Genomic DNA, 13,300 nt, shown 5'->3' with positions numbered 1-13,300 from the left:
TTATCTAGAACTAATTTTGGTTTGTTTTACAGCTAATTGTTTTTTCCAATTGGTTTTCTATACTTTTCTTGGTTGGTGTTACCGAGGAGAATAATCAGAGTGAGTTCAGAATGTTTGTACTATCATCGTAAACGAAAAACAGGAAATAATATAATAAATAACTGACAATAAATTTACATAAGACAAAAACATTTTTTCTTGGCATTACTTTTAATAGTACAACACAAGTAGACTTAAACATCAGTAGTGGTAAGCTCTTGAAATCTTCAGTCTTCTCACGGTCGATAAAAACATTCTACAAAACAAAACCCAAATATACAACTATTTAACTTCTAAATAACAATCTAAATAAGGAAATAATAATGTCAATGGAGGAAGAAGAATACGTACTCCCACGGAACATCCCCAACCATCATCCAGTCACCTTCCTTGTCCGCGTATGTTAGCACGTGACTCTTCTGGTGGCCACACGTCTCTTCTTCGTCAGCCCCTGTTTCCATTTTGATGTTTGAATTACTATCAGTTTTCAACATAAACTTTAACCCACGAGATAATAACTTTGGCAAACAAACATAAAAACCTATAAAAATAGTAATTAATGGGCGTATATTTTAGTTCTGTCAAATTATCAATCTATCTCTAATGGGGATACGATTTCAAAACGGCTTAAAAGAAAAAAAAATAGCTAGTGAATTTTAAAAAAACCTTAGATATAGCAACATCATTTCTATATATATACTTACAGAGAATGGATGCGTTGAACATGAAATCTAGGGTTCTGATCAACTCATGGTAACCGTTAAGAGACATGAGATCGATCTTTCTCCCAATCGGAACTCCCTCCATGTTCACTTTCACGTAGAAGCTCCCTACGCTATTACACTCGTTCTCTTCTTCCTCTTCCTCCGCCACCGCAGCCGTATAATCCGCCCCCGGATCTACAACAGAATACCCGTAACCACCGTTGAAATATTGCGTCCCTGAGGATGCCTCGAAGCTGAGTCCGAGCCTTAGATCCGTGCTTAGGTTTCGAGTACTTGAAGAGCCACCGTATGGGTTGCTCTTACTGGTACTCTCTATAGAAGAAGACGACGAAGAACTTCTTCCTCTTCCCATAGCTATCTATCTTTCAATCTTTTTTCTTTTTTAGGTTGAGACAAATGAGTAATGAGCCGCCATGCTCGGTATGTACGTGTCTGTTTATATAGAAGATCAAGACTAGGAATTTCAATTTATTTTTATTATAGTTTGGCGTGGTCTTCGTTTTTTGTTTTAAAAGATTCATACACAGTCACAAGTACAAATGCGACAGTGGAATGATGAGACAGCGTCCGCTAAAGATGTTATGAGTGTAGCAGACAGAAACACGTGTCCAATGCTGATTAGGTCGATGTGCTGGTTATGATTTTGTGGGTTCGGGGTTCTCTCTAAAACTAAAATATATGGCTAACGTAAACAATTGACGAACAAGTTAGTAGAAACAAAACTTCTGTATCAAGCGGACAGTTTCCAATTTAATTTTCAGATTAGTTATATCGTTAGTTATTCTAGTAAGTATGTTCAATAGACAGTATGACGACTAAGAATGTTCTTTAGTATATTTTACTATTATATAAAATATATATATATATATATATGTTATCAGAATGTATCTTTCACATATTATATTATAGATTGAATTTGCTCAAAATACTAAAAGAATTTGGATATTAGAGATATATGGTATACCTAACACAGTAAAACTTTGAGGGAAAAAGCGATGATGGAATGAGCAAAATTGTGGAAAAAATGTATTTAGGGTAGATCACTAAATAGGATAAATTGTGTGGATATGGAGTGCAAATACTCTATTATAAAATATATATATATTATCAGAATGTATCTTTCACATATTATATAATTAACATCTAAGATTTTTTAAAAATAGAGTTGAAAATATGTGAGTCTTTCATATGAGAAGTTCTCACATAAGTCTCACTTTTATCCAAAAAAGTTTCAGTTAATTAATTTTTTTTTTTTGAAAAGGGCATTATTAATATACTTTTTGGAGATTTCTTTCGAGAATTTTCCAATGTGGATTATCTTTTCATTTACGATATTATTAGTTCAAAACAGAATCATAAACAATTTTATTTGTTTTGTATTTAACGGTTGACTATAGATTTGTTTGCAGTAAAAGAGCTGACCATACATAAGTTTTCGTAAATAACATTCTATTTAACATAATCGGTTTGAACGGACCGTTGCAATGGCGAACCCGATCAAAACATGGTCATTATAATGATGTAAATCCTACGTAACATCTTAGTAAGAAGAGAAGTTGTTACACGTAATCATAAATAAGTAAGTAGAAAGAATTGGAATTTTGAAAGAAAAAGGCGAAGGAAGAAGAGAGGGGACATGATGAGTAATGAATGGTTCACCTTAAAGGGAGGACCTAATGAGAGTTCCTTTGTCTATGGGACTTAAGGAGACGTCACAATTCTCATATTTGCAAGCACGAGAAAAAGGAGACATACATAAGACACGACGACCAATGACTACACTTGTCATTTCCCACGTGGCACTTTTGTTTTCACGTGGACTCCCTTAAACACAACATGTCAGCATACACTGAATTGAAAGTAGACCTCAAAGTAATGAATCAAATTATGTAAGAAAAACATGCAAGTAGAGATGCAAGTGTGGTTTAGTTCGGTTTAGTCAAATGTGTATGTCTGCTACAGGTTCTACTATGGTTGGTATAATAGTTAACGTACTCAATTACAAAAATAAATATATTTATACGTATTTCATAGATTACTCTTGAGTTTTTGCTCGGGATCGCTCAGTGTAGACTGATTCTATGTTTTTTTTTGGTTTGTTCAACCGGGGAAATTTTTTCAATTTGTTGGTTTCAAAATAGCTGGTGTGTCACAAATCGAAAAAAAGGAAGAAGAATGCCAACAACGTGAATCCTCATACAATAGATCAACGCGAATCCTCATTCGGATGTAAAATCATTAAGTGATATTTTTATAGTTTGTTATAGAATAATTTATGACTGTTAAAAAGTAGCTAATGTGACTAAACTACAATCATATTCAATTATTCTTTGAGAAGAATTCAACAAAAAATTAACTAAATAGCAATATTAATAAATGTTATCTAAAGCTATACATATATTGTTTCTGATATGATATGTAATTAGATTCTACAACTTAGTCTTTGTATATTCAGTTTCATATGCTTTGCATGAAAATATTATTATTGATTTATTTACAAATCATTTTGTTTGTGTTTCTAATTTAGATATTTCTATCAAACCCCAGTTAGCTTTCTTTTGGCTTGAACCATGGAAACAAAACTGAGACCGATACGCACACTATAATTGGAGCCGAAACTTCACTCGGTTTGGTTACTCTCAATTTGTTCGAGTTCTAGTCTTTGTAGTCAATTAGCTTGAAGAAGAACATGGACTTGGTTGGAACCAATTGAGATTTGGAGAATATTACAAAGGAGAGATGTTCCCTAACAACACTACACACTGCCTCCGCCTCCTATTTGTCCCCTCCGTTTTTCTCTATTCTCCTTACCAAAAATATTCTCCCTCGATTTTTTCTAGCATACATAAAAGTATATGTATACAGTATTCTACAAAAGAATGCCTACTATAATTTCGGTAATTATTATATAACTAGAAACGCATTTTATTGGAAACATACATACATAGTTCAAGTACTTTAATCATATACTATTTCTTTATTTATGCGCTAATTTTGAGAACCTAACTTTACTGCGTTGTGGTTGCTTGTCAGTCAAAACTAGGGCTTGCTTTTCAAGATGCGTGATTGCATTTGCATGTCTCGTGGCTTTTATTTTCTAGCCCCTCTTGTTGGACTAATCATAGCCTTTTGTTTTCCCCTTTGCTTTAAGATTACTGAAACAGTAGGACTTTTTCCACTGAATATGTTACATGTATTTTTATCCATCGAATTTTGAAAATGTCACTCAATCACGTTTCCTTACCAAGTGCAAAGCTATTAGTTACAGAAATACGTTACAGGAATATACAACTAACTATACATGTTTAACATATTTATCAAAACTAAATTTTGTTCGAGTCAAACATTTTCTTTACCATTTTAAACGAAACCATCTCTTAAAGACATTACTGGAAAGGATGTCCAACTAACAAGGAAATATTAACATGTCTTCCTTACCGAGTCAGATGAGGATGTATTAGTGTATTCTGAAGCATAATGCGTTTATAAAGTATATAAATGAAACTCTATAAAGTTTTTTTAAAATACGTGCATGCGTGCGGTGCGGATATAGAGTCGAGATGTTACGTGCGTGTCTTTTTATAGATACTATATAATATTCATCAAAATCCTTAAAAATGCTTGGATTACGCACGCAATCCATGACTGTAGTATATAGATTTACCAAATCTTGAAATAATTTAGAGTTTCTTACAAAGCAAACCTTCGTTAGAATCATGACTCTGAGTTTAATTGATTTTTGCGAACCAACCTTGGTTAGAAAAGATTGTATCATGGGCTTGGTCACCTTCTCGTAAAGGCAAGCAGGCTCGACTCAACTCTAGTTTGGGCTTATATATGTGCTGAGTTATTTTCTTTTCTTGCAATACCTTACTGCTAACTGCGATATGTTATAGATTTTGCTAATAATATAATGCTTGTAACTTTCGTTCAAAAAAAAAAAACTATAATGGTTGTAGTATAAGATGTATTCTCTCTACTCTGATCCACTCACAATCTTCAATAGCAAAACCGCTAAATCGCACAGACTAGTATCATTTCCCTGTTTCATGTGTTGTGTAATCCAAAGCTTGTTTCAGATTCTCGATCAGGTTGATCAAGCTTGAGAGAAAGAAATTGTGTGAAATATCTTCATTAGTATAAATGAGAAAGAAGAGTCAGCTTAAATACAATTCAACTACTAAACCTACTACTTAACCATACTGAACCATCTAGCTATATACACTCTAATAGCTTGTAACTTTAGCTTAAAAATCTTCTTCTAAGAAGATGTAATCAAGCCATAAACACAATCTGATTTTCGACACACATTGAAAACCTGCTATTGATCACAATTCTCTAACTGAAGATAAAAGTTTGAGATTACCCATGATTTTGATTGAGCCAATTCATAAAGTTTTATAATAAAATTTCAGTAAGCATGTTATCATCTGAATCTACACCATTAAAATTAAGCACTTTTATATGGTTTTGCTCTAGCTTCATGGAGGTCTTGAATATCTCAACCTTTAGTAAAATTCAGTTTTTGTTCTCAATCTGCAGTTTTATTCTTTCCTACATTTTTTCTTGGTGGTTTTGATTGTGGATATTCATTTATTTACGTTTAAGTTTGGATTTGGATTTGAAATTGTAAATAATCATTCATGTTGATAAAGAAATAAGATTTAAAATAGTAATTAGATATGTTTAAGATAAAAAATAGAATTGTTGATAACTAAAGAATCCATTTATTAAAATTAATATCACTCTTTTAAACCATTTGAGGTTGGAATCGTATTGATGTGAAATGGTCGTCTAGCGTTGTGAATGAGTTCTATGACTTGTTTAAGAGAGGTGAGATCAATGTTGTTGTTGCTGAAATGTAGTAAATTCAATATTTGTACATACATATCTCAATTATAAATATAGTATATAGTTTCTTATAAAAACATAAATAAAATTCGTTCTCAGTAATTGAGATTTAAATAATCAATAAATGAGTCATTAAGCTATTTTTTTGTAATCAACAAATCTAACATCAGATTTTGTGTTAACAGATCAGCCACATGAGAACACATAACATCAGATTCAGATCAGTCTATCCATTCTTAAGAAGAAAGAAGAGAGTATGGTTCTTGTTTGATTGAATCAGCATCATCATTGTACATTTGATATCGTGAAATAATGTCCTTGATCAATTGCGCTTGCTTGCTTTTTCTGCAGATCGAGGAGGGTCTTCTGAAGAAGGGTTTTGAGGTAATAAGGCAGGAGTTGTGGCTCATCTGCTCCGCTAAGTAATCCTTTACTAGCGCCTTTAGCGAAAGACCTGTGAATCGCTTCGGATATAACCACTCACGATTGATTTAAGCACCCCTTAACTTCGACACACTTACTGCATCACTACTCTCCTCCAAGATTGTAAGTATTTATTTTTTTTCTTCTTCTTTATAAATTCTTGCAACTAACTTCCCTCCCTTCCTGTGCTATCGAAAAAAACAGAGAGAAGCTTGACATTGAAGAATCAGAGGAGAGGAGCGCTACAGATCCATCTATTTCGTGATTCTCGTTTCCCGGTCCGTCTCCTTCTCTTTCAGTACACTTTCTTGCTCTTTCTTGCGCTTGAAATACGATTGAATGAGTTGCAAAGAGATGCTCTCCTAGTTGATCTTGTATCGTTTTACAATCGCTATCGGAACGCGATGAAGTTTCGAAAGTCCATTTGAGAAATCAAAACCGCCTTTGTGATGGACTCCAAGTCTTTCCCCTCGTCCATGTCTACAGTTGGGATTGTAAAAGCTCATGTCTAGTTCTATATTATTCGATTAGTTCGATATTGTTCACTTTATGTCTTAGAAGCTGGTCCGCATGAATTTAATTACTTAGTTTCAGATACTTGAGATCCATTTCCCACATAGGAAGTGATAAAGCCTTTTTGTAAACCCTTCTTAATTAATTATTTGCGACACACGTTAGGTATCATGGGTACGGAAAGGCTGGGTGGCAAAGAGAGTAAGAGTAGTCGACCAGCTTGAGATGACTTGTAAGTATGGACATGGGGAGCCGTTTATACAACTAAAACGTGGAAACGGCTCAATGATAAGAATCATTATCTGATTGACACTCATCATCTTTTGTTTTCACTAAACTTAGAGCAACCTTATTGATAGTATCTTCGAATGAATATCTAAAAATGCAAAATAATATTATCTTAATACATTTTAAAACTTAATTTATTTTTACTTTATTTGAAATGATAAAATCAATTATATGTTAACACATCACTTAATTTTTTTAAAAGACATCTCAAAAGTGATATTCTACAAAAAAAAAATCATTTTTTTCATACTTTTTTATTTTTTCTATTATTCATTTTTCGTAATATCATCTCTATAACTCCACTATTGGAATTGCTCTTAGGTATCCTAAGTTTCTTTTTAACAGATATATTTCTGGTGACAGAGTTTTTTTACGTGAAGCTGAATTCCACTCAAGTTGCTAATGTAGATAAAAGCACAGCATCCAGTTGTGAAGTAAAAAGAAGTTTGAATAGTGCAGTGTCATTTGTATCTCAAGAAACCTTTGTTTGGGATAGTTTGAATGCTTGATTAATGGAGTATTCGCAAAAACTGTATCACATACATGATCTGGAAAAGGTACACCACCGGATTCCACCTATTGGTAGTGTAAACGGTTTGTCTTCGTGTACTATTGTTTGGATCACTAGCCTTTTTTTACAAGCTAATGCTTAGTTGAATATGAGGTATGTCTCATCATACTTTCTCAAACTCTATGATTGTTTTTTTGTCAAAATAGTTGTTAAACCATACTTTTTATGTTTCTTTGTCTTTTAATTTGAAAACCTCTTTACAGAAAAAAAAACTTCTTTTTTTTTACATCAGAAAAAACTTATTTAGTCCAAGAACACGAGTAAGTAGACTAATAACAAATTAAGTTGAATAATATTTTCAAGTTGGTGTTCTCTGATCCTAATTTTGGTGTTTTGTTTTATAGCAGCTGCTGAGTCAAATTATAGGTTTACTTGTAGTATGATAAAACAGCACTGATCATATAGGTTAATTATTGTAGCACTGATCATATAGGTTAATTATTGTTAGATTTATAGGTTAATTTTTCCCTTTATATCTATTTATTTAATTATGATTTACGATTTATTATTTTATTTGGAATAGGACAGAAAAGAATTTAGCTATTGATTTTCCTTTCGGCTATGTTCTTTTATTTTCCTCGAAATATCATTTGATATTTTTTATCTATAACCGTTACATGAGTCAATGTGTATGCTTCTGTAAATTCAATAATTTCAAGAAAATCATAAAATATAGTTTATAATGTAGGGACCTAGTGAGAAATTCGGAAGAGTGAATCAAGCTTGAATTTCTATTTACTTTTGACTCGTTGAAAGTTTGAAACGCCGAGACGTTTTTTTTTTTGTAAAGCTAACGCCGAGACGTTGAATGTTTAAATTAGAAATTGCTTGTTGAATACTTGTTTCTAAAACCGGACTGAGAGCCAACCGAAATAATTATGGGTCATTGATCAATATGCTTCAAAAAGTTTCAATCGGGTTTAAGTTAATTCAGTTGACCAGTTCAATCGTACGTAGAATGAAAATAAAACTAAATCTAATTTTTTTGTTAACTTTTTTTGGTAAATTTACACACATAATTAATTTTTAATAAAATATTTATTAAAATATAATATGTAATATTATTTTCGAAATGATTTTTCGCATTCGAACTAGCACATTACAAATTAGAATGGTTAATATCGTTCGTATTTTTAATGAATAAAATATATAAATTAGTAAAAATAAAACGAATTTAAGTTTATTTTATTAGATAAATGATTAAAACTAATTGTAATAAAATTATTCAAAATCTAAAATATATTCTAATAATTCATATATATATATATATGTTGTGTTGCGTTGTTATCCGAAATTTTTTTTTTAATAGAAATTTTAAAAAAATTAAACAGATAATACATAACTAAATATTAATAAATTAAAAAGTAAAATTCATAATTATGTATATTTGAAAAGATAATATTAAATGATTTTAAATATTTATGTATTAAGAACAAATATATAGTACATAATTTTTTAAAATTACAATATGTAAGAATTTCAAATGAAAACATAAATAATGATTTATCATTATACTTTTTAATTAGTAGTGAATGTATTAATAAGAATTTTCTAAAAAATTATGTTCGTACAAAGAATATCAATGTTTATTAAAAAAATATTTTTATTAGAAAATTACAAACAAACTCAATGTTTATCCAACTGATCCCTATATGTTTCCGGTTTACTGTTTAACCTGGTCCGATCTGATTAAAAAAAAAACAGGTCCAAGATAGTCTTCATTCACATCCACCAATGATATCTGATGTTATTTGTGCCAATCTCTCAAGATTTATGTAATCAACCACATCAAATTGAAAACAAACCCAGACATTTAAGGTGAACTTAGTGAGCAATATACAATATACTATACAAACCATATATTTAACGTTTGAAAATTTGGCTAATGAATGTATGCCTTTTTTTTGTCACACGCTAATGAATGTGTGCCTTTATAACAAAACCATGCAAGTCATTCACCAGAGTATAAAATTAGCTATATGGTCTATATACTCGATCGTGATAAATCTTACTAGATGATGATGATCGGATAAGATACATATAGATATCATCACATCTTACGTAAGGGTATAACTTTAACATATGTTTACACTGAATGTGTTTCTGCATTGATATCTAGATATAGAGATTACAGAGTTCAGACCAAGACAAAAGAAAAACCTAAAATACAATACAATACATACCTGGCAACAAAAAAATACTGTTTTGTTAATTTTCTTATTTTCATTCTTTTTTTTTTTTGAAACACCGTTTTTCTTATTTTCATAGCCTTTAGCTTTTGTAATAGAACTTAATCACTGCATCAGAAAATTTTATGTGAAAACAGATCATACCTTTTTTCAATCTCTTTTTGGTTTCTTGGTAATATAGACATCACGCAGTTATATAAAGAAACAAGTTTTTTTTTTAATTATTGTTATGTCACTGCACATCTCCTGCAAGTCTACCTGCCTAACTAAATATCCAGCAATAGCTTCAGAGAAAAGCAGCAGCAGCAGCAGCAGCCATATTTAGTAATCCAAACATAGATACCCATAACAATTTTTATTGCAGGGACAATAATTAATGATACACACATATATATACAAAAAGCAGCAATCCTATATAGAGACATTTCATTTTTCTAAGACAGGCCAGCAAATCCGAAGAAGTTATCACGGACGAGCCACATACAAGAGAGATATGGGTTTACACTGATCCCAATCCTAGTTCATGACTCTTCTTACAAATCTCACTTATTTGTACCCAATTTTCTACTATATACAGCCTTGCATCTTGTTACATAACCTAAGATATGTTTTGCCAAATGTAGTTTTAATAATTTAATCAATTGATAATATATATTGAAAAATGATAAAATGATTAACAAATGGTGGAGGTACTTCATATGTATAGCCAATCAACAATTTTTTTCAGGAACCCTTGACAAAAGACTATTCATCAAATCCATAAAATTTCTCTATATGGACTATGCATGTATATCACTATAACACATATACATCATTTCGCTATAAATTTATAATAAAACCAATGCATTATGTTGTCATATATATTATTATGTGTGGTTTAAGTTTATAGTACCAACTAATCTCATCATCATTATTGATCCAAATTAAAAGGCAATGAAGACTTTCCTTTCTTAGAGAAGTGATCATCTTCACTGCTGCTTCCAAGTCTCAGCTGAAACAAAGAGGAAGAAGAAGAAGCACCGCCACCTCCGGCACGCGGCAAACTCCCACCGGAAGATGAAGACTCTTCCTCGGTACTGTTGGTTACTCCACTCTCGCCACATTCCATATCAACTCCAAAAAGCCTCATCCTCTTCCCGGCCGTTCCAACAACCTCCTGACTAACTCGAGCTCCTCCGTGCATCATCACCGGCACAGATTCGATCACTAGCGGATCAGCCACCACCGCTCTCTGGTCTACTGACCTAACGAAATATCCATATCCAAATTCTCTCGGAATCAGTGGATAACCGTAACCAATGTGATGATGACGTGGCTGCTGATGATTGTAAAGATTGTAACATGTCGAAGTAGTTGCTGTCGGAAAACTGTAAAACCTAGGGAACATAGCTCCTGCAGCAAAGTGAGCAGTCGATGTCGGATAGTCAGGGACTTTAGGTCGTCTCCTCCAATCGATACACAAGCGGCTGTCTCCGACACATCTCTGGAAAGACACAATATCTCCGGCGTCGAGTTTCTTGTCTTTAACGAAACGGCTCCAACCTTTGGTCATGACATAGCTCTGGCTACTGTTCCAGTAAGAGTAACGGAACCTCCATGACTTTCCTGTGAGATCTTCGAAGTTTAGAAGCAAACCTTTCTCGTTTGAGGATGAATCTAGAGGGAAGTATCTCTCTGCGTGTTGCTTTGGGATCACGAGCCTGTTTAGTTTCCCTACGTCGCTTGGAGTCACCACTTTGTCAAACATGTGCTCTCTCTCAACTTCTTCTATGGGCTTCTTTGCTTCTGCATCTTTGTCTTCTTCTCCTTCTCTTCCAAGTGACAAGGTGGTCATCATCTTTTAGAAGTCAGATCTTTTAATTGTGTGGCTAAGATTGGGTTCTTGGCTTGAATCCAGATTGGATGTCTTTGAAAATTGATAAATAAAAGAGAGAAGCAACAAACCCTAATTTTGGAAGGAGAGAAGGAGAAGTGAAGGAGATTTAGAGGTGGAAAAGGGTTAAATTGGTGATGTGATCGACCTAATTATACATAAATAGAAAGTTGGTTTTGCCTAACTTCTTATCAGCATGATCCCTCTCTCTCTCTCTCTTTCTCATCTCTTTCTTTCACTGTTTTTCTGCAATAGCATTAGCTCTCATAGTTATAGTGGAAGAAAACAAAAAGGTACTGTTAAGATTTTTTTAGAAGAAGAAGAATGAGAGAAAAAAGAGAGAAATCTTGAATGTTATGATGAGAATGATGGAGATATGGGCAAGAGAGAACCAATTTAGAGGGACCCCTTGAATAGATCTGGTTCAGTTCATGTGACCTTATTGTCCTTTTAGTTTCTTTCTTTTCTCCTTTCACAAATTATACTTCTACTTAATTTCCTATATAAACATATTTAGTTTGTCAAAGAAATCAGATTTGTCCAACGAATACAGATAGGCTGGGATATGATGAGAAAGGATGATAATGTCGCGTTCTTACGGAAAAAAAATTTGCTTTACTTCAAATAACTAGAATAAAAAAAATAGAATCGTAAAACTATCAACAAGTACTACTACTTAATAAACAGTCTCGCCTTAGTAAATGCTAAGTATCGAATGGGGACCCTTTTCATTCTTTTTCGGATTCAGAGTAAATAATTTAGTATGTTGTTATATCTTCTCAGAGTTATGATATATATATCAAGGATCAGTCACCATCTTAATTAACATGTATGTATATGTTTGATTGGCCGATTACTTTTTCTTCAAAAGGATTGGCCGGACCAGTGTTTTTTTTAACACATGCCAGACCAGTTAAAAAGGTGGATAAACAAGTTTAATCACAGTTAGGAAACTCTCAACCAATCGAAAAACTTATATAGAATACACTTGGCATATTATTGTTCTTGGACCAGCCAAAGAATCTTAGAGTTTATGGCTCAAGATATATAACTTTTCGCACACAACGAAAATCGATACACTTGTTTGTTCCAGTGCATCGTACTAACAGCTTTTAAAGCCACTTCTAACCGAAGTTTTTCTTTGAATTTTTAATTTATCAAAAAAAAGTAAAAAGGTAAAAAAGAGTGAAAAGAGATCAATAGTTTTAAAGTGAAAAATTATGGAAAATTTATGAAAACATTATTATCGACGATATATATAACAATAATAATTTTATCATAAATTTATTTAATTTTAGATGATAGAAAACAAACTGATCATAAAGTTATAAGTGATAAAAAAGTATCATATTATGTTTATAGATTTTGTCAAACTAGAATGTTAATATATAATACAAATAAGTGAGTGATATCAGGGATCACCACTATTATAAAAAATATACACAGTAATATTTGATGATATCTAAACTATACAAGAGATGTATATATACCATTTAATACCGTTTTCTCTATATCTCCTTTGTCTTCTTCAAAAAAGATTTTTTTTGTCATTGAATACTTTTTGAGTTAGAAATGCATGATTTAAGAACATGGAGATCTCCATCAGTAGATACTTAGTGGATATCTATGCAATTAAGAAAAATAAAAAATTATAAAAATTAGGAAAGAGAGAGAAAAAATTCTAAAAAACTGACTTTTAAGATATTCCTCATAGCTTTTAGTAACATGTGTCAAGTTAACTTTTTTCTACAGATTAAAAATTAATCCAATAACTAAAATTATTAAAATATTAATTATTTTTACTTTATATCCTCAATTAAGATACTCC

General features: G+C 32.0%; 2 protein-coding genes across 2 annotated transcripts; both read right to left on the bottom strand.

The window, feature by feature from the left end:
- Window positions 1-100: 100 nt before the first annotated feature.
- Window positions 101-1,218, bottom strand: LOC108852753 (auxin-responsive protein IAA20). Its single transcript, XM_018626241.2, has 3 exons — window positions 744-1,218; window positions 391-490; window positions 101-295 (listed from the first exon to the last, which is right to left on the bottom strand). The coding sequence occupies exons 1-3, from the start codon at window positions 1,114-1,116 to the stop codon at window positions 241-243; spliced, it is 528 nt and encodes a 175-aa protein (XP_018481743.1). The 5' UTR covers window positions 1,117-1,218; the 3' UTR covers window positions 101-240.
- A 9,192-nt stretch (window positions 1,219-10,410) lies between these two features.
- Window positions 10,411-11,857, bottom strand: LOC108853713 (B3 domain-containing transcription factor NGA1-like). The gene has a single exon (XM_018627144.2). The coding sequence runs from the start codon at window positions 11,434-11,436 to the stop codon at window positions 10,510-10,512; it is 927 nt and encodes a 308-aa protein (XP_018482646.1). The 5' UTR covers window positions 11,437-11,857; the 3' UTR covers window positions 10,411-10,509.
- Between the last annotated feature and the right edge of the window lie 1,443 nt (window positions 11,858-13,300).

This window comes from Raphanus sativus, chromosome 4 (genome assembly GCF_000801105.2).
Source record: "Raphanus sativus cultivar WK10039 chromosome 4, ASM80110v3, whole genome shotgun sequence".
NCBI classification, from domain to species: domain Eukaryota; kingdom Viridiplantae; phylum Streptophyta; class Magnoliopsida; order Brassicales; family Brassicaceae; genus Raphanus; species Raphanus sativus.
The sequence above is the reverse complement of the archived record's forward strand: the minus strand, read 5'-3'. Positions and strand labels throughout refer to the sequence as shown.